This window comes from Brachionichthys hirsutus, chromosome 8 (assembly GCF_040956055.1).
Source record: "Brachionichthys hirsutus isolate HB-005 chromosome 8, CSIRO-AGI_Bhir_v1, whole genome shotgun sequence".
Taxonomy (NCBI): Eukaryota; Metazoa; Chordata; class Actinopteri; order Lophiiformes; family Brachionichthyidae; genus Brachionichthys; species Brachionichthys hirsutus.
In genome coordinates, this window is record NC_090904.1 from 8,242,198 (window position 1) to 8,264,844 (window position 22,647).

At 42.6% G+C, this 22,647-nt stretch overlaps 1 protein-coding gene across 1 annotated transcript; it reads left to right on the top strand.

Moving 5' to 3' along the window:
* Positions 1–9,707: 9,707 nt before the first annotated feature.
* Positions 9,708–21,328, top strand: LOC137898163 (sodium-coupled neutral amino acid transporter 3-like). Its single transcript, XM_068742161.1, has 15 exons — positions 9,708–9,817; positions 10,920–11,013; positions 11,126–11,241; positions 13,839–13,912; positions 14,122–14,214; positions 14,319–14,400; positions 15,673–15,755; positions 16,942–17,000; positions 17,347–17,493; positions 18,161–18,240; positions 18,735–18,835; positions 19,215–19,339; positions 19,436–19,580; positions 19,969–20,072; positions 21,224–21,328. Exons 1-15 carry the CDS (start codon positions 9,708–9,710, stop codon positions 21,326–21,328), a joined length of 1,518 nt encoding a protein of 505 aa, XP_068598262.1.
* The last annotated feature ends 1,319 nt before the right edge of the window (positions 21,329–22,647 follow it).

Consider the following 22,647-nt stretch of genomic DNA (forward strand, 5'->3'; position numbering starts at 1 on the left):
ACGACAGCAGATTTATTTACCTGTTTTCATCCATCCTGGTGCAAAGCTTGGATGATACTTGGTATAACAGCAGCGTTTCACTCCAGAACCAGTCACTTCACGGCCTTGTGGGCAGACATGCAAAATACGTGACCTCTGGAGTCGTCTGGGCCCCGAGCTGTCTGCAGCTCACGCCTGTCCTGCTCAAGCCTCTGCTGCGATATCCATCCGACTCCTCTCACTGACTCACCTTGACCCCAAGTGCTGCCTCAACTTACAGAGCAATCACAGTGTGAACAGCCTGATCCACCATCGGGCACGCTGAGCGTTTGGTTTGTGATTGAAGCCTGCGTTACTGTGAATCAGATTGTATATACCTATATAATATAATACGTATACTGTAATACTATACTACTTATCTTAACTATTGAATGAGACGGAGATTTATTACTTAATTTGATCAGAACCACGTCTGTGTAAAATATCTCCTGCAGCAGCACTGAGGTGCCGCCGAAGGAATGCAATGAAAATAATAAAGAGATGTGCGGAGCGGTACAGAAAACGCACTGAAGAAAGAAACACCCTGCTGTGACCTTTTCAGTGGTTTCAAAAGGTGAAAGGGCATGTTCTCCTATTTGGCCTTGAGCTGCAGGGATTTGATTTTAGCCGTCTAATTACGGAACGTTTCTTGAACTTTATCTCATAAAACAGAAATGGATGGGATAGATTCTCGAAGTTTGTTTTGAGTGCACTTACACGCCGAGTTAAATGGTGCCGAGGGAAACTGATAATTAAATCGTTAATAAGAAGAAGACATGCTCTAGATTAGGGCGGCAATGTAATTTCTAACTGCTAATGTTTGAGCTTGATTTCTGTCTGTGTAAACATGAATAATTTATCGCTTTGAATACATCGACAAATAATGTTCAAGCTTTAATACTCGCACGTAAATCCGTGTTAGATATTATTAGCAAAATACTTCTGTAATGCCCGTACAACCCGTTTGACAGTATTTTGTTCAGGCACGGCTATAAAATGTGGTTATTTGAGGGAATTAAATGTCATTAGGAAATGTGTGTACATACACATATTAGACTGAAATAGACGGCACACACCTGCCTCAGGGGAAGGCAGGTCTCCACAGCCGAGTGGTCAGGAGTCTCCAAGGCTTCTCATAGCAAAGAGACATCCCAACAGTAGCCATCACAACACTACTGTGTTGTCTGTGCCAGACACCTGAGACATCACATACTACTACTACCTGTCCTTTGCATCGTCCTCCCCAACACCAGCCCCTCTCATGTCCTCCCTCACTACGTCCATGTATCTTCTCCTGGGTCGACTTCTAGCCCTGTTCCCTGGCAGTTCCATCCTCAGCATCCTTCTACCGATATAGTCCCTGTCTCTCCTCTGGACATGTCCAAACCATCAAAGTCTGGTCTCTCTGACCTCGTCTCCAAAACGTCTAACCTTCACTGTCCCACTTATTGTCTCATTTCTAATCCTATCCAACCTGGTCACTCCCAAGGAGAACCTCAGCATCTTCATCTCCGCCACTTCTAGCTCCGCCTCCTGTCTTTTCCTCAGAGCCACTGTCTCTAAGCCGTCCATCATGGCTGTCCTCAGTTCATCACTGTCTTTTAGTCCTTTCCCTTCATCCTCGCTGACACTCTCCTATCACAGAGCACACCTGATACTTTCCTCCACCCTCCAGCCTGCCTGCACACGATTCTTCACTTCCTTTCCACATTCTCTCCATCACTCTGCACTGTTGACCCTAAAGGTACCTGAAGTCCTTCACCTTCTTTACATCTATACATACTGCTGCACTTTAATAAGAATAGACTGGTTTATGACAGACATGTAGTATGTGAGCACATCCTAAGGGACAGCATTGATGGGCTGCTGCCTGCCAATCGGTCATGCCACTAAGAATAAATGTCAGCTCGTTTGTTTGATGAGTTCTAAATAGGGGGAAACTATTATCATGTTCCACCAGCGGGACAAAAATTGCATTGTTCGGTTCGACTATCGTTCTGATTCTCCTCTCCAGCAACCTGGAATAAACTTTTTCCCGGAAGGCTGAGGAGCGTGATCCCCGTAGTTGGAGCAGACCCTCTGGTCCCCTCGTCTTGAAAAGGGGAACCAGCACCCCGGTCTGCCAGTCCAGAGGCACTGTCCCCGACTGCCATGCGATGGAAGATCATTTGTACAGCAGGCTGTGGTGTCGGTTGCGTTGTCATATATTTCTGGTTAACACTGGAATAGCTAGATCCAATCATTTTGTTCTGAAGAATGTGCTGGCATTGAGGGTGCTGGCTCAGTTTGACATTACCAGTGCCAGCACTGTTCTACTGGCCGAGCCGGCGCGTCACGCTAACTTCATTCAGATCAACTGAACTGAACACGTGCGTCTTTGTCAAACACTCGTGGTCGTGCAGTGCGCCTGTGGGGAAAAACACAACTTTCAAACAGCAGGCTTGTTGTGCGAAGCATAAATAAGACAGAACGCGATTATTGCGCTTATCCTTTTTGACATATGCTTAATTGATAAATATTTTATTCATCTTTTGTAAGCAGCCAAGCAAGCATTATTTAGCTTTGAGTAAAAATTGGCCTTTAGTGCCACTGGTTGTGAATCACTTGATATGCATCTAGCAAGCATTTATTGTCTGTTGTCATGATAATTAAGGATCCTTTTGTGATCCAAAATCCACAGCTCCGTTGGTGCGTTTTAAAATGAATGATAAAGGAGAGCAAAAATAACATTACAGCCACATCCCATCAGGTGGACGGATGCAGCCACAGTTCAATCCATCCATCCACCCGTGCATTCCTACCGAAGTTGTCAGATCACAGTCTAAACCAGGGGCCGGCAACCTTTTTCATGACACGTGCCACTTTACAATATACTCAAGCCCAAAGAGCCAACACTTACTTCTTTAATAAAATCATTTGTAAATGATCTTTTTTTAACAGTTTTTTGCAGTATTTAAACATGTTCACTTAAGTACCAAGAAGAACCTGGAGAGAACCCACACGGTGAGAACATACAAACTCCCCACAAACGTTTTTTAAAGGAAAATTGTTATTTTGTAATTATCTGTTCATTCAACAATAAACAATAAAAGGCCGTTGCATAGCCTTTGATTGTGAAGGCATAATTACTTCCATATTTCTTTGCCAGGCTGCTTTGTGCGGAACAATTCAGAGGGAGGTATCGTGCATTCTTTCCAAAAATTAAAATTAAGCTGTTCTTCATCAGTAGGTTTGCTTGAAGAATCACCCACAACATTGTAATATGTTGAAATCGTGTTGGCTTAGGTGGGAAGAGCGTCATCCACATATCAGAAGGTCAGTAATTCTTAATTAAAAGTAAGTTCCTGCAGGCTTCACGTGGCTGTATCCTTGAGCAGGACACTTAACAGACAAATGTTCTACCCAGTCGCCTCATGGGCTGCACGGATAAAGTGAAGAATAATTTTTAACACTATACTTCTTAACAAATGCAGAAAAAGGAAACTAATATTTTGACATCAAACAGGGCATTGGAACTTGAACTTGGTTAGCGCATCTTCTATGATCAGACATTATTATTGCACATTTAGTACATTTTATTATGGTATTCCATCTCAATCAAGTAAATTAATTGTGTTCTCTTGCTTTGTAACAACTATCAGCTTGGTCTCATTTTGTAAATCAGATGCTAAATGTTTCCATGCACAAATTAAAGTTAAGCCTCAGTGCCTGATTCATGATAGTAAATGTTAACATCATATTGATTGCTCTTGCGTTGCCTCTTACCGCTCCCCTCTTGTTTTTGTCTCAGGGAACCTAATTGCTGCCCTCTGGCTCGTCCTATTATCTATGTGCCTTTCGCCGATCACCCTGCTCTTCCATATGTTCTGCTGTCCCTTCCTGTTGTGGGGTATCAAGCGTTGGAGCTAAGCAGCGGTGACAAGATAGTATTAATCAGTTCTATAAATAAACCCTATTTCCAGTGAGTCACGGGACTGGTGATCCCACTCAGGCATATCACAAGACGATCCACATCTTTCCTGGGTTCGGCTTCACGTCAAGCTGCAGCTGTCAGGCTGGGGGGGGGGATGACTGCAGCTTTTTAGCCTTTTTTTAGTTTTACAGAGGAAAACTTGTTTGAGTCACTTATAGATGATGATACATAATCAGCAGATGCCGTATATTATGGAAGAGATATTATGGTAAACAAAAGTGGCAGTGGCAGAGTCAGAATAAAAACCAAAGCCTGACCAATAGACAGGTCACACATCCACACAAGTCCTTAATTACATGGTGTGCAGTCGGTTGATGGAGCTCTCTCACTTAACAATAAGCCTTTCTTCAATAAGGATTGATATTGTACATATGCAATATAGAATATTACATATTGCAGCTTGAACGATATATATCGGTGGATTGATTTTTTATTTTTACACCCCTACTAGGCAGGCATTTATGAATTCTTTCTGGCAGAGGGGACGAACACGCAGTTTTGAATGGTTGTATTTTTTTTTTTAAATACTGTTATACGTTTTGCGCTGTATGGCGGTAACTCGCTAAACACTTTTACTCTCACTATGGCGCCACGCGCAGAATCTCAGTGGCGGGGCCGATTTTGTGACCATGCATTTTTATCCCATGCTCTTCACCCACCTTCGCTGTCATCCATATTGCACATTTCTTATGAATGTTAATGAGCTTTCCTCCTCTACCTTTTAAAAAAAAGAAAAAGAAAATCAAGGTCAAAAGTAATACCTCTCCACTTCCTGTGGCATTTCAACAATTCTTAAGCTGCACTGAAGCAATAACTTTACATTTCTGCAGAGGAAACAATGGCTCTGGTTGATATTTATTTGTTGGCGTGTCTGTGATTCATTAAGCAACCCAGGGTAGCAAAAAATTATTCTTGTTTGTTTGTCTCTCTGAGTGCTTTTCTAGTTATTGTCGTGGTTAAATGCAACATATGAATTTAATATTTGATGCAAACCCCCCAGTATGAGGTTATAGCTGAAAAAATGAAGTCAATTAATCACAGTAATATAATAAAAATACAAATGTTAACGTCAAAAACTTTATATATATATACATCCCGATCATACTAGATAGAATATAGAGTAGTCAAAAAATTGCATCCCTAGTTGTTTGTGCTCTCTGAATTGAATGATTCAAATAATTTATAATTAACAAATAATCAGACTTTTTTTTTTTAAACCTCTCCAAGATCGATGCATTTTTATGTGAAACAATTTAGACATCAGAAGATAGGGTGTCTGTCAAGTTGCGTAATTATCTTCTAGAGATCGTCGTCATCGTGTCACCATTCTGATGAATGCTTTGATACTGTCAGAAGCAGCTGGCTTGTTTTGACACAACAGCAAAGCGCACGCCCAGCATCATTTTTATGACTTCTGATGCGTGTGCCTCACAGATTACAGGACTCTCGAGACGAGGAGCCTTTCAGACGCTGACGTACAAATCTCTTATTGGAAGTTAATCTCTTATTCTCCCTGCTGGTTTATGAGAGGCATATAATACTTAGAGACAGACATGGCAGGTGGAATATAAATGGAAACCAATGATGCATCAATTCCACCTGACTCCCAGCATGGCTCTGCCCACCTGAGCAGAGTCCTAATTAGCAGACCTCAAAGGATGTCTCTCGTGCTCTTCAAAATAAATTCAACCTCCTGGATAAAAATAGCCACACAAAAAGGTCAAAGGTGTATTAACCATCAGGTCGAATTGTTTCCACATTTTCTACATTTCCTTCAATTGTGGCGTTTTGCATGTGCATGTTCCAAATAGTTATTTACTGCGTTATAGAGGTTGGTGAATATTTGTGACGCAAACTCAAACAAAACAGCAACTCGTCTATCTTCTTCTGGTCACAGCAAGAACCAGATTCTGGTTGATAATAATGCCAGCCTAATATTCTGTCTGCGTCATTCAACAGCATACGTTTTCCCATAATCACACGGCATACGGTTTCGAGCGTGGGTCGTTGTATTTTTTTCACGTGCGTATTCACGCTTGTGTGTGTGAGGGGGAATAGGACACACAAACAGGTGGTTGTGGGATGGTGATTGCTGAAGTGTTTGGTGCTGGTTCAGTTAGACATGCTGCAGCACTTAAATACAGCTTTGTATGACACGACGTCCGGCTTCAACACAACCGTTTACTCCTTCGCAGCTATTTTTACACAGGATCAAGAATCGGGGGGGAGTGGTCTGAGCCTTTTGATCCTGATTTCCGGCTTGAGCGAGATGGCACTATAATCTGATCTGCTCGATCATCCTGACTGTCGGAGGTCTCGGGTCTCGATCCATTATTTTACAATCGCATGTTCTATAAGCTGTTCATCAGTGAAATTGCTGGTAATGTGTTATCCTTTAACAATCCTTTGTACAAAAGCGCTTCCTGCTCATTGACGTAAAGGAAGGATAAGGCATTTACTTTAAATTTTAACTCTCATTTTTTCCAGTGATCATGCTAAAACAGGCATGGCTGTTATAGTACCATCAGGAAGTGAAACGTATAATAGAAGAAGAAGAAGCAGTGAAGCCACAGGATGACAACCACAGCAAATAACCTGGTTTCTCGGTGGCGGCGGCTGCTATTTGTGGTACTGCCGCTAATAAGGTTAACGTTGTCCCTGTGGTAGAGGGGGCACTCGAGGCAGAACCCCCCCTCCCCCAAGCTAGGAGTGTGGCTCCGACAGATCCCAGGAGCAACATCTGAGGCTTCGGTCCAGAAGAACGCAGGTCCAGGAACAGCTGAGATCCTGGACAGAACCCTCAAGCGCCCAGGCCTATGGTCGCGGACCCGAGCTTGAGGATAACGCGGATACCAAGCCGTGAAAGTGAGAGGGATGCTGCTGAACTATCAGGCCATGGTGTGAGACAAAAAAAAAGACTTGAAGCCGTCAGATTATCCACACATGCGAAGAGATTACGAGAAATTACAGTCGAGAATCAATTAAGAAAGATTAAATGGCTGGAGGAGAAAGTCATCAAGAAGGAGGAGGCAGATTACTCACTGCATGTGATGACGCACACACACACACACGCACAACCACATATTTAAATCATAACAATGGCATTCATATGTACACAAACTGCATATAGAATAAGTAAGGAAGAATCATCATGCAGAGATGATTGGTACCGGTTAAAGAATGATCGTCTCTGGAACTGCCTGGCTGCTTTTTCTTCTTCTTCCTCTCTCTTTTTCTTTTCTTCTCCTTTCTGTGCTGCTTACGTCAGAGCCGCTCACACACTCACTGCCATCATTAAGTGGGTGTTCCACCCTGGGGGGTGAGCTCAGTTGAGTCTCTACTTACTCTCATTTGCCTTCATTTTTTGTCGTTTGTATAATTATTGGTGCTGACTTTATCACCAAGCACATTGGATTTTGATGCTGTTAATACATCAGATATTGCCTTATTATACACTATAGTAGTAGTTTAGTTTAACCCTAACCCTACACTAAACAAGAAAATGTAATTATTACATAAAAATAAAACATATGTGGACCCCTATTGAGTCTTAAATTTCCAAACAAGATTTGTTTCATAACATTTGACATTTTCTACAACTGAATCTGGATTCTTTCACTAGAAATATATTGGTTTTATTAGTCATAACTCATGTCAGAATAAGTATTGTTTTTTTGTCGCCAGAACCTTGTTATGGTTTTAAAATAAGCAGGACTGGGCAACGACCTTTTAAAAGTACAACTTTACTGAATGGCACTGCTCCCACTCAAATACTTACAAAGATTTTACGCACTGTGTTACTGAACACAATGACTGCGGGAGCGACAATGCATCCTTGTAGTCCGACAGGCTAAATGCCCCTCCCTCCAATGGTCCCCCCCCCCCCCAACCACCTCGTGATTTGTAGACCATCTGAGTGGCAGCGTGGTTCTGTGCAATGATTTGTCCCACGAGAGGGATCCGCCTCTGTCATTGCCACCGTCATCAACTCTGCAACAACTGCATTATGAATACAAAATACTGACACTTGCTGAATTCAAGGTGGCATTTTTTTATTTATTTTTTCAATTAGAGCCCAGTGAAATACCTTTTCAGCCTCTCAAGTGGCCTGGCAATCTACAGCAAAGAGGGCCCCAGCAGCAGTATAATGATGGCCGGCACAATAGTACTACTGTTCTCCAACCGGTTCCCAGGAAACCGCACAACATGTGCCATTGTGCACTGTGCTTTGCTCGCCCAACCACGTTGCCTGGCCCTAGCCTGAGACACCGAGAGGCCTGACTGTGCGCCGAGGCTCACAGCAACGTGGTTGGTAAGACAGGTTTTCGAGGACCGCTCGATGAACATCCGGGTTTATCCGCCTCGCATTGTGTTTAATGAGTTCTAAGATATCACAGAAAGCCACATTCTTAAAGGGCACCCTGTGAAGCGGAAGGAGTCTGGGAGGAAAGGGGCTATACAGAAAAACCCTGCGCATTGTAGCTACGTTGAACCCTCCTCAATGAAAGAGGAAGCTAATAGAAAAGTGACATGTAGAAAAATGGGGGCCAGAACTGGTTCGTAGCTGGTCCTGGCTGGTTCTTCTCTGTTCATCTCAATGATCTGGGGTTTCAACTGCTTGTGTGTGTGTGTTCTTCCTCTATGGCCCCCGGCATGCTCTCTATTATGGTCCTCGGTGTGCTGTTTATTCTACCCAGCGAAGGAGATCATTCACCGCCCGCCAGCGAGGGCGTTTTTGGTCGACAGTATTCAAGTGATACACAAGTCACAGGGGCCTCTCTGAGACCCACAAGCCAGCTGATCAGCTAGGACACCACAACAGGATATCCAGGAAAGGGAGGCTTGACACAAAGCCCAGTGTGTCAGTTAACTGAAAGGGTGTAGACGTGTCAGCTGATGGGTCAGTACTTGCTGGGATGTGCAAAACCTCCCTTTATTTCATCCTTTTACAAGCTAGGAGTTTTCGCTTTGGGTTCCAAGTAAAAATTTGAAAAAGAAATGCTGACTCTTCTTGAACTACTGTTATTCATATCCAAAAATGCAGTGCTCTGTCCTGGCATTGGATTGCTATTGAAATGCTATTGCTTTCAGATCCCAGTTAAACTGCAACCATAGAGTTTATTCATATGCTTTCATTGATTCAAGAGGGATTCATTGTTCTCGCTCCATCCTGCATCCTAACCCTAACCCCAACCCTCACCTGGTGGAAAGTAGAAATTAAACCATTGCTAGTACCATTGCATTTGGGTTTTTTTCAAATTCTGATTGAGCTGAACTTCCTATTCAACAATGTGAAATCTGATTTCACTTCTCAAGCAACAGTTACATCATGTTTTTCATGTCTGTGAACGCACGTCATCTAGTCACAAGCCGTCAATGCTGTGAGACCCGAGGCTGATATCAAACACTTAAGGATGTGTCTCTATTAAGTAGTTTCACACTTATATTTTTTACAAAATGCAACATTACCTAAATTATGAAGGAAGGAAGTTGAGTGGTTAAAAAAGAGCAGCATCAGGCTTTTGCCACTGCCGCTAGTGAAAAACTCAACATGCTCCCACTTTAGAAGCTAAACACGTCATTGCAAATTATGATACTAATTTTCATAATAATATAATAATCAGATAATAATCACTTTCTCCCCCCCCGCAGACCCCTGGAGGAAAATAATAAATTCAATAAGAGCACAGTAGAAACATCAACAGACAGAGCAGATATGAGTCAGGATAACCCAGGCGACGCTGTGGAAACTGAACCTGCAGAGATGAACGTTATTCCCAATGGGAAGAGCCATGAGGAGATCACGGCATCAGGGAACGACGACAAGTGAGTGGATCCATCTATTCATTCCTTACAACTCAGTTATTGTCTTTAGCTTTTCTTACAGAACATTAATCATTACTGTCAGTGTGAGAATTTCTTTCATGTGAACATCCCATCCTCGTAGGCCTGTTGTCTAAAACAGTGGTTCACAAAAAAAACAACATTCTGGCCACCCACATATTTACCCAAATCACAATACATTAAAATATTTTATATGTCAACCCAAACGCAATCGCCACCCAGTCTTTGGGAACCTCTGTTTTACTTGATATACTGAAGGCCTTACATGTTTTCCCTTGTGCACGACATCACATTGGACCATGTGTACACATATGCGTATACTATGTGTTAGCAAAGCTTTAAATACTCTGCACTCATCTGTACCTGTTTCTTAACCAATCACGAGGCCTCTATCTGCAAAAGCCACACCAGACCCCCCCGCCCTGTATGGAGGGATGAGGGGATTTCTGTGTACATCAGATAGAGAGGTGTGTGTATTCTTTAAATGAAAGGCGACAGTACATCCGGGAGGGACAGGAACTGTGTGATGCAGTGAGACTGGCCCAGCCTTGCCCAGTGGATTGTCTGTGTCTTCATCACAGGGTCTTACACATACACCCTCTAGCCGTCCGTGCCTTAACGGCATTGCGGCGTACCTATGAGCAAGTCATTGGCCTCCTACCTGTTTGCTCTTCACCCTGTCTGTTTTTTTGAGGATGAGTGAGTTGACTATTATATTCGTGGTTTGTCTTTTCTATGCAACAGGTGGTTTGATGCCACTTTCTGGGTCACGCATGCCTGTTTATAGACGGTCATGCCACTGTATTCATTGCCTTATTATATTTTGACTGTGGGTGTTGTTATTCTACTTTGTGCTCTCGTTGGGTGGATGGATTACTCCCCCGCACACGACCTTTAGAGAACCCGTACCCAATAGTGCACAGAATAACAGGTATGTATATTATAAAAGTGTTCTACCTGTAGGAAGGCTGCCTTTCCTGCATTATATCCCTTTCTCTAAAAGAAAAAGTCTCACAGCATGAGAGGTACCATGAGTGTTGTGTTTATTCTGGCCGTACTTTGACAATATCTTTTTTACATTTAGTCTCCTCAAAACTGAGAATACAGAAGCCGACCACCAAGAGACCCAGGAGTTAACACCAGGCATTGATGTCAAGAAGACCACGCAGTTTACAGATGCAAGTTCAAACGCATTTAATCCTTTTTCAATTATATCTTGTGTTTATATGCAGCATTTGCATGCATTTCTAGATAACAAGCATACTTTCCTCTGTTTCGCATCGATTACAGTTCGAAGGGAAAACCTCGTTTGGGATGTCCGTCTTCAACCTTGGTAATGCAATCATGGGAAGTGGAATCCTAGGACTGGCCTACGCCATGGCCAACACGGGGGTCGTACTGTTTTTGTAAGTCAGTCATCTGGATTTGATACACTTAGTAGTCTTCTAGTGGATGTCAGCATCACACATTAGTAGCACCGAACTGTTCTGGCACTCACGAAGAATGAAAGAATGACATGGGGAGAAAGGTTAAGCAAGTCCTTTTTGTAAACTGTGGCAATTTTAGAGGAAAAGATATCAAGCCTCGTTCCTGTCTTCTCTGGTGTTGTTTTCCAAAATCCTTTTTTCAGTGAGAGCTCATTCCATCGTGACAATCTCCACGTTCAACCACGTTTAGATTTCCACACAACCCTCAGAAATAACCAGGGTTCTTTTTCAAGAGTGATGCCTCGCTAGGCATCAACAGTTTCTACTAGCTCCTCATCTTCCTCCTGACTCTCTGAGATTTCTTCCTAACATCCTGGATTCTAAGAGCTGACAGTGTGAAATACAGGAGCGCACTGCTGGAAGTTTCCTAGCCTTGAGGTTCTTACAGTCCTGCTTATTTAATTAAACATCCCTTAATAAAACTCTCATACAGAACATCCTGGCAGAGGTTAAATATGTTTATACAGCTCTTTGCATGCAGATGTGGATTTGATGCTTTGCTGGAGAACTACCACAGGCTTTAAACAGCGAAGTTTAAACAGGGACAAATAGGGAAAACTTTCATTCAGGCGTGTCATTAGTTTTATTGTTTGACATTCCTGATTCATGCACATTATCTGAACTCTGTTCCAGGGCAGTCATGGCTGCAGGATTTTGACCTCGTGTTTGAGAAAGCTCCTTATTTTGAGCTGAGTTGTGTCACTTCTGCCCAGACCAAATGAGCCTTGAGCCACCAATGTAAGAATTAACAGTAAGAACCTGCACACACACAGAGAGAGAGAGAGGGCGTATTCATCCATTCCTTTACAGATCAAAGGCCCGGTCTTTGTGGGCATAGCTGCAGGATCTTGTATCAAACAATAGGCTAGCCGCTAGCGACTGAGAGATCAATGTAGGCAGACCCGGGAAATATTTGGCAATCGGGATTCAGGCTTGTGATCACTTTGAATAAATCATCTTTGAGCATTGTACTGTCATTTTGACCTGAACCTCTGCTAAAAGGGAAGACATTTATTTTTATGTAGTGTATACAAGTACAGCAATAGAGTGTAGTACATTTTATTAAATACAGACACACACATGTGTGTTGATTGTCACGAGTAACTATACTCATCAGCATATTCTCCATAGAAAGAAAGTTATTGTTGCTTTATTGTTAGGGATGAGCAGAACGACAGGCCTATTGGAGGATTATATAGTACTGAACACAAGTACAAGTATGTACAAGACCATTATTATATCCAATAGTTGCTTTGTCTTTAGTTTTGAATATTCCTTATCACCCGATGTTTCATGTCAGCCAGAGTTTTGCTGGCGGACGCCGAGGCTCCAGCGCGTCATTGGCCCCGGGCTAGTGAGGAATGCCGAGGGATGGAAGGCTGTGAGCAGAGCAACAGTAGCGCAAGTGTGTGTCTGACTGGGTCAGGAGATCTGTCCTCCCACTGCCACTTGACTCAGTAAATGTGTGTCCACCCAGCGCACAGTACACACAAACAAGGGCAGGAGAGACCCAGACTGCACTGAGGGTGTGTGAACCTTTGCCAAGGCATCGCAGTTCCCCCCCCAATATGTCGTTGCACCTAGAATTTGGCAATTATTTAGGAAAATATTAATGTCATCATCAACTTTGAGACTTTTGTCCATGGCCAAGGCCCCCCCCCCCTTCCACCCAGTTTCATGCTAATCCATTGAGGATTCTAAAAACACAAACATTGACAGGTTCTTTATTAATTGCAGAAGGAAATGGTGAATAAAGCTCTACCTCACAATGTTAGGAAAGCTTCCAGAGATCATAACCTTCTTCTCAGGCTGTCCCATATGTTCAGGCGGGAAAAGAGTTTGTTATGTGGTATCATTTATTATGTCATACTAATCCGATTATATCAGAGTCATCTGGGATAGTTTGTGATGATTGAAACGATGGTACGAAAAAATAATTTTGCAATTAGAGAAAAAGAAAGAAAATGTTCAAATGGAAACGATAGAAGCCTGTCACGCGTGCCTTTTGCTAAAGATGTGAGGCCTGACTCATTGGGACCGAAGTGGATTAAAAGTAACAAAACAGGAGAAGATTAATTTTTACAACAGGATTTTCCTCATTCCAGGAGTCTCAGCGCTCCACTGGAAACATTTTCTGTGAAAATCTCCAGCTAGTATACAGTGTGTGTGTGTGTGTGTGTGTGAGATTACTCTGATAGTCCTTGCTCCTTGACCCATCTCTTTGAACAATCCACTGCAACAAAGGGATTCTGATCTAAAGACACAATCTGTGCTTCCAGAAATGTATGAAAGAAATGTGTAAGAAAGAATGTTTAATTAAACCAAGTTTTAGATGTCATGGATAAAAAAACAAAAACAAATACACGATTAGAATTGTTTGTGTGTTTTCTGCTTGAAGAAGTACTCTTGCCATCCACCGGGGATCAGCTCCTGCATTTACCCGAAGGTCCGAGCGTTTCCAAGCTGACTTGCTCTTCCTGCTGTCTCTTTTGTGTGTGTGTGTGTCTCTGTTTCAGGATACTTCTGACAGTGGTGGCGGTCCTGTCAGCATATTCCATTCATTTGCTTCTAAAGTCATCTGGTATTGTCGGTATGAACCTGCCCCAACACTTCAGATCAGGAAGGCGTCGTCACATACATTACAAATCCATGTGAATACACAGTAGTCTTACAGCATGGCCACTTGCAGACAGTTAATGTGACTCTGCTCAACAACTGGGGGCACGCCGTGACATCTACATTTTCTAGCTAAGGATTTGACACATTGCTAACTGGCTCTTTCTCCCGTGTGTGGCTCAGGCATTCGTGCGTACGAACAGCTTGGCTACAGAGCCTTCGGGACCCCAGGGAAGATGGCGGCAGGTATTGCAATCACGCTGCAGAACATTGGAGGTGAGATCGCATTGATGCCAATATGCCTGAGGGTGCTTCCGTTGTTTCCTGTACACCGGCCTTCAGCACTAATGCGTTTATGTGCTTGCGTCTCCTTTCCACAGCCATGTCCAGTTATCTATACATAGTGAAATACGAGTTTCCTTTGGTCATCCAGGCTTTTCTGAAGGTGGACAATCCTGCAGGGTGAGTTATATAAATGCTCTAACACAAGTGGCTTGAAACCCATGTAAAGCCGTACTGACAATGTACTTATATTTGCGTCTGTGTGACCCTAAGTAAGAAAAAACACCTTTGCACTTCACTCAGAAGAACAAAGCTGTAATCCTTCAGATTTGCATGCTAATTAATTTTTAACACATTTGATTACTGATCACAATGATCCCAAGCACCATTTCATTACACAAGTAAGATAGATAGATATTTAATACCTTAAATGGAGCAGTATGACGAGCTTCGTGGTATTTCTGTACGGTTTTTCGCAGCCTTCCCGGTCTGGTTCAGCTTGCAGGTGTAGCGCTGCTTTGCATGCACGGAGCAGCTGGTCTGAGAACAGCTGTGATAGCGACCCTGGAGCAGCACGAAGACAGAAAAACATTCACATGAAAACCCAGCTAGACTCCACGGCTCAAAACGTAAACCATGGGATATCGCCATCGAATGCAGGTGTCCTCGGAGACAAACAACACTTCTGTGGTTGGGATTTAAGTGCGAGTTTACCCCCCCTTAACTCTTAACCCTTAACCCATTTAAGAGGCCTTCCTCCGCTTTCTAGGTTTGGGAGTGGAGGCCGGAGGAGAAACGATGCAGGGATTTGAACGTGAACTGGAAAAAGTAATTGTTATCGTGCGTGTGTGTACGCGTGAGTGTGTGCGTGTGTGTGTGTGTGTGTGCTCATCCTAGTGACTAATCATCCTGACTGTGTGGGTCTGAAAATAGCTTCTGCAGGTTTGTTTCCAATATGCTGTGCTGGAGATGCTAACATGTGGTTGGTTTTATCTCATGTTTTACCAAATAAAGAGGATTTTTTTTCCCCCTTTCATCGTAGATCTCTGTTCAGCCGTGAGAAGAACTGTCTATCCATTGTCTATATTCTCTATAACATCCATCCAGAGCCCGTCTCAGCTGACAGTGGGCGGGTGACTTGGGTACACCCTTGACACATCGCCAGTTCATCACAAGCTAAATGGAAACACAAGCAAACATTCATGCTTATAGCAAAGTCAGAGAACAAAGAGGGGAACCATGCTGAACCCATTGATGAAAACCTGAATAGGTTCTAAAGCCAGGAGCATCTCGCTGTGAGGCGATGCCACATCAGCGTTTAAAACACTTTTATATAATGTCTTACCAGTCATCATCTAACAGTTCAGATGCTTAACCAAAACTGAGGAGTGTTGAGCTGAGTGATTCTAAATGGATGTGTTTAATAACCGACGCCCTTTTATCTCTCTGCAGGGAATGGTTCCTGAACGGGAACTACCTCGTGGTCATTGTATCGGTGGCAGTAATATTACCTCTGGCTCTCATGAAACAGCTGGGTGAGTATTAGTTTCATTAGTGATACGGGGCCAGGCTCTTTCCCAAATTCTAAGCTTTATTAAGGACTGTATGACCAGGTTATAGAGAGATTATAGCACTTATGAATTACATGATAACGTTAAATGATGAGTTCCTTATTATAGTAACTTATTTAGCTCAAATGCTAGCTAAGGTATGAAAGCAGTACTGTTGGAGACAAAGTCAGGTGTCATGAGTAAAACCATTATAAATAAATATTTCTTACATTTCCTAATATTAGCCAATATTAGACCAAATATATATTTAGCAGCCAAATTAAGCAGAGTTCAGTTTATTGCTAAATAGTTTTTTTTACATTTCTTAAACTTTTCATTTTCTAAAAATCTCTCTCTCTCTCAGTAGCTTGTTAGCGCAGTTAGCTGTGCACTTGCTGCATAGCTAACAGTTGCTTTGGAACATTGATAGTGGAGGTTAACATATGCATAGCAACATTGGATTGGGCATCAGAACCAGAGCCAGAACTGATTGGAATGCATTCACATCTAATTATTGCAAACAATGGCTAAATTGACATGGCAATCTACCAGGAACTGTGTGTGGGAAAAACAACATGATGAGAGATCTGGATCAAAGTATATGATCCAAAGACTTACATTTTTACTTTATTTCAGGGATTTGCATATTAAATTTGAACTGTTTTCCCGGGACTTGGCGACGTCGCTTTTTAAATGTTTTACGGCCGTGCATTTATTGTGTATCACCATCTCTGACATGCTGCTCGGTAAAATAACGCACCTCTGGTGCTTTCACGAGGTGGGTTGACTGCCTTGCAGTTTGCCTTTTCAGATGAGTGAGTACATGAAACAAAGCAGATGGGCATAAGAAAAAGAAAGCAGGGGAAGCCTGTTTGGATGTGAGAAAAGGAGGCGTATTGACTGGCCTCTTGTCAGAAGCCTGTCTCCTGCTGAGACATGAACACAACAGGGCCGCTCGGTGCAGTCCATTAATGAGGTCTGACTCCCAGTGCATTCTATCAGCCCAGTCCATCATGAGGCTGGACGAGCAAACAGCAGAAAATACTGCTATAGAACAAATTCTGCGTTACCTCGATATTGTTACTTAACAGGCTAGATATTTGAAATGCATTTAATATACGTCATTCCATGTTACCAAAGAGGAATGCTAATAGAGAAATGTTCCCTTTAGGATACCTGGGATACACCAGTGGCTTCTCCCTGAGCTGCATGGTGTTCTTCCTCATTGCGGTACGTCCTCCGACTCGTTCTCATGTAAAGCACACATGTTTGCCTGTTTCTTGCTTATTGCCAGGAACGTCAAAGCCGCATGTTGTTATACGGATTGTTCCCTCAGATTTCAATCACCTCCTTGCACCCCCATCCTCTCTCTGCTCATGGCTGTAAGATGAATGTTTGCATGCTGCGGTTCCAAGCTGTGCTGACTTCTATCTTTCCCTGACCTACTTTTGCCAGTGTGAGCTCTAATCCATGCGTGGCTCTCTCTCTGTTTCTCTGACTCGCTGTATATTTCCCTGCCTGTGTTTGTCCCAGACGCTTTGTTTCTACTTCAACATATATCGTCTGCCCTTTAAAGGTTATCTACAAGAAGTTCAATGTCCCTTGTCCCTTTGTGGAGTTTTCCTTCAATGCCACTGCCAGCGGGTTGAATGTCAGCACCACCGACCCCGGCGGGGAGGTCGATCCTGCCTGCGTTCCCAAACTTGCCAACCTTAATTCACAAGTAAGTTTCTGCATGTCACCCAGTGTAAAACTGGAAATCCACCTCAAGAGCCGCTGTGGCAGTCGTCGTCTTCAGCACAACGCTAGCGCTGGTTCATGACCCGAGCATGGAAGCCACGCTTGCTATGAAGAAACCTGTTCAAAGGGGATCAGGGCTTTTATCAAGCAATAACGATGGACAAAGATCTACAGCAATCTTTGCGCTCTCTGCTTCTGGCTTTCTGTTGCTTGAAAAGGAATCAAAAAACCTTTGCCGTTTTTGGGTTAAAGTGATGCATGAAATGGAAAATGTTCCAGGCAGTTCACGCCTTCACACCAGGAGAGAATTCCTGCAGGACTCCAGAGACTTGCTTTGTCTGATTGTATTCTTGTTACTTTTACTGAATCAAATACTGCTCAATTATTCCTATTTTTTTATGGTGTTCTTTATGGTCACCCCTTAAAAATGCATTTGTAAGTACCTGTAAGCAAGAGTCATTTTGACATCTTAGGTCCTTTTTAACTTACACACTCTTACATCAACAAGATGGTGTGCAGCCGACATCCAAGTTAATCAGAGGGAGACAATTAAGTCTCTGTAATGCGTCTGACAAAGTAAAAGGCAGCAATGTTGCATAGACTTGGATGGAGGTGCGGTTGCTATAGTGATCTGTTGGGTTCATTTTCAGACCGCCTATACCATACCCATCCTGGCGTTCGCCTTTGTGTGCCACCCTGAGGTCCTGCCCATCTACACAGAACTGCGCAAGTATGTTGCCATGATGGGGAAAAATCCTGGCAACTTCAGAAGTTGTTAGTTATGCAGCAGGAAAATAAAGAGGACAGCAATGATGTCCCATTTGTGCTTGGCTGATCATATTGGAATCACACACACACACACACACGCACACGCACGCGCACACGCACACGCACACGCACACGCACACGCACACGCACACGCACACGCACACGCACACGCACACGCACACTGCTCTCCCTGTATGTTGAAAGGCATTTTCCATGCTTGTATGGTGTTGCATGTTGTTGGTTTACATTTTGCAACCTGCTTTGGACCGCTCTTGCTGCTTGTTTCCCGAATATTAATTGTATATCATAGTATCTGTTGACGCAAATTTCAATTGTAAAACTAACCCCTGCACAGAAGACATTTACAAATACAATATTAAATATAGTTTTTGTGGGGAACTCTTTCTTCAGTTGATAATGGATGCCCTGATATTATGCATCTTCTTCTGATTTCAGTCCAACCAAGAAAAAGATGCAACACGTGTCAAACATCTCCATTACAGTCATGTACGTCATGTACTTTCTGGCTGCCCTTTTTGGATACCTCACTTTTTATGGTGAGTCCTGGTCCTCTCTCTCTCTCTCTCTCTTGCTCTCTCTCTAACTCTAAGCTTGTAGGTTGATAGTGTTGTGATGCATCTGCTCTCTCTAGTGGTTAAACTGCCTTTATACAATGCAGGACTCTCACTGTTCTGCAATCATTGGTTATGGAGGTTTTTCTTGCCATAGTAACATATGACAATATTTAATCTTTAATTAAAATAATAAAATGCATTTTAAACATTCTCAATCTCTTTTATTCTGATGAATATTAAGTAAATATTTGACTCAGCTCCTGAATTAGTAGTAAAAGCAGTAATTATGTTTTTCTGTGAAGGAATCTTTATTTATTTATTTATTACCTTTCTCTCTTTCCCTCTCTTTAACCCGCTCCAGGTGAAGTGGAAGCAGAGCTGCTTCACACCTACAGCCGCATCGACCCGTACGACACCTTGATTCTGTGTGTGCGTGTTGCTGTGCTCACTGCTGTTACACTCACCGTGCCCATTGTGCTCTTTCCTGTGAGTGAAACCTTCAGTTAACACATTGGCTAAAATAAGATGCTGATAAATAATTAAATATGATGATTATTATTTTTATTTATTTGTTATAATCAGGTACGGCGAGCGATTCAGCAAATGATGTTTCCCAATAAGACCTTCTACTGGCCCCGTCACATCGCCATCGCCTTCATTCTGCTCACTTTCATCAACGTGCTGGTCATTTTTGCCCCCAATATCTTGGGAATCTTTGGGGTCATTGGTAAGTGAGACAGACCTGGGTATTTTGATCTATCTATCTATCTATAACAATAGTCATTTATGGTGGTTGACTGAATACTAATTTCCATATCATTGGAAAACTGTTGTTAGATTGGTAGCAGTATTAAAAGAAAGAGGAACAGAATGGAGAACTGGAATAACACTTGTTAACACTTAATCTGTGGAGTCTGCTTCTACTTCCTAGAGTCTGCCAGGCGCATTCCTCACCTCTCCACAAAGATTCATGGAAATTGTTTCAGCTTTGTTTTTCTTCATAATTAGGGAAAAGTTTGAAATAAAATGAAATGAAAATAAAAAATACCTTTTATCTCACTACGGCGAGTATGCATGTGTTCTTACTTTTTTTTTGTTTGGTGACTGCTTTCCAGGTGCCACATCTGCCCCTTGTCTCATCTTCATCTTCCCAGCTGTCTTCTACATTCGTATTGTACCCGAAGAAGAGGAGCCATTGCGCTCATTACCCAAAATCCTGGTGAGTAGCTCATGTGAAAATGTGTAAATTAATTTTCTTGATTTTATAAAGTTTTATAAAGTCTTGACTGTCAAAACATATAGCACTAGAAAAGCACTTGGATAACGCAGACCTTTAGCATGATTGCCTAAGACTTGGGCAATTATGCTATAAAGCTAACAATATATATATATAAAAAAAAATCCTGTATCCACATGGTGATCTGGATCATCATCAAAAGGTTATAAATAGTTTTTGGTATCTTTATACACCAACCATGAAAAGTCAAAGTGAATCCATAAATGGAGTTCACAATGTTAAAATTTAATATTTTTTTCCTGACCTAATTCTGGATCCGGTCCAGAAGACATGTTGCATGATAGTTCATATCGGACCCCTTTATGACTGTGATTTTTAGTGAATGAATTGAATGTAGATTTTACAAGATCTGATTTTTTTTAAAAGCCTCCATTATAAGTAAATGGGAAAATCCAGATTTCTTTTTCGGCAAGATCCATCCAGCAGTTTTTCTGTAATCCTGCCAATAACAAGAAAAACAAACAAACAAACCAATGCTGTCAAAAATATAAACCTCCTTTGGTGGAGATAATGAAGACATGGCAGATGCCCTCATGAAATGCTCTATGAATATAAAAGGCCAGGTGGATAAATTGGACACCAGCACATTTGTCTGCGGATGGAAATCAGAACACAAAACGGCACCGCGGCGTGCTCCAGAAACATTTACGGGAAACTTAGGAAGAGTGAAGCCTCAGACAGCGCTGACGGGGGGGGGGGGGGGGGGGGGGGGGGGGGGGGGGGGGTTCTATTCAGCAGGTAGATGCAAGCAGCACCAGACTGAGCAGCAGCTCTTTGATCTCTTCTCTGTTCTCGCTCACACGAAACCCACCGGGAGGTGGCGATGAGCGTGATCCGACGCGTTGTGCTGGACGTGCAATCACACCCAGCAGCAGCACCGCGGCGGCGTGCTGACGCATCTTAGAGTAATGTCACCGCAGCAAGGCGAGAAGTCAGACCTGAGCGCCTTTATTAAAAACAAAAACAAAAAACCCCAGTTATTAGTCTTTCTAATTCTAAATATTTTCAGTGACTGAGGCCTGAGGGCACATGACCATTGTGTTTGAACCCCCCTCACCGCTTCTCTCTTCTAGGCTGCCTGTTTCGCCGGTATAGGATTCCTGTTTATGATAATGAGCCTCAGCTTCATCATCATCGATTGGACGTCAGGCACCAGCAACGCCAGCAGCGGTCACTAGACTCCTTCCTGCCATTCGTCTGTTGTTGGTTTGCGTCTTGGTTTCTGTCTTAAACTGCTTTTACTTTTCACAATGATTGATTTTGAAGATCTTTTCCATGAGAAAAATATTTTGCCACAGAGGAGGAATCTGGAGCTGAGGACTGTGCTCGCATTAGTGACATTACATCAAACTGCACATCGACTGCAGATCGGGGCCAGTAAACTGTAGATGAAGGGCAATAGTGGATTTACAAAATAGGTCAGGGACATGAATGTTGGAGGCTGTGCCTTGTAAGAAGGATGAGAAAGAGCAACAGAGAAGCAGCGGCTTCCTTTGAAGGCCTGCCCCTGTCATGGGCGGAGCCATGTTCACACTGCTGCTCGCAATTCACAATTCTTATTCTTATTCTTCAGTCCCTCCAGCATTTTGTGATATCATGACTCCAACAGCTGATCTCAGTTCAGCCACTCTCAGTGACTTCTGCAGAACCATACTTTGCAGTTTTTACTCGCTGCAACTTAAATACAACTCTTGTCCTCTCGCCGTCATAGTTTAATGGGGGTGTCCTATGCTGAACCATGTTTCTAGAGCGCCAAACTCACTTCCTTGTTGTCTTGACAAGCATGTAAATGTAAATATCTCACATTTACTGACAGAAATAACAGCGAAAGATGTCTTGAGGCCATTTCTTGATGGAAAGCAGGGTTTATTTGTTGCAGAACACACTTGAGGAATGTCTGAAATGTGTGTACAACAGGAAAAGAAAATAGATCCCCGTGACAGAGGCTGCTGCATCCACATCTGTTAAACGTGCGGAAATTAAATCTATAAACATGGATGCATTGCAAGCATTAAGGAAAAGCTGCAAACAAAAGCAGAATATTTAATCCCAGTTGATGCCTTAGAAATCCTGGAGGGACTGAACATTTATATTGTTATCATTAGTATATATATTTTTGGAAAGAATATGCCTTTTTGTGCAACCACAGATGATATTGATAGCACAAGAATTTGCACAGAAGGAAATTACAGAAGGAATGATTCATCACTTTCATGAAGAACCACTTTTATTTTCTTACTCAGATTTAGATGAGATGATTTAATGGTGCTCAAACGCACAGCAAGCAGCGTTTCATCTCAGCGCGGCGTGGTGAAAACGTTAAACGCTCCCTTGAAGTGCAGCCTTTAGCTTCCTACTCCATGAAGTCATGATGCTGCTGTGGATTTTAAAGGTTGGAGTTTTGTTTTGACACAAAAAAAAGATAAAAGCACGGACAGTATGCAAGTTTGTGAACACCTATAACATTCCTAAATACTATGACTGAGATGTATATTAA

Coding starts and splice junctions, on each gene's coding strand:
- LOC137898163 (XM_068742161.1), top strand. CDS start 9,708: ATGAGTCAGGATAACCCAGGCGACGCTGTGGAAACTGAACCTGCAGAG. Junction 17,001..17,346: donor TGGTGTTCTTCCTCATTGCG/GTACGTCCTCCG, acceptor TGCCCTTTAAAG/GTTATCTACAAGAAGTTCAA. Junction 18,241..18,734: donor ATCTACACAGAACTGCGCAA/GTATGTTGCCAT, acceptor TTCTGATTTCAG/TCCAACCAAGAAAAAGATGC.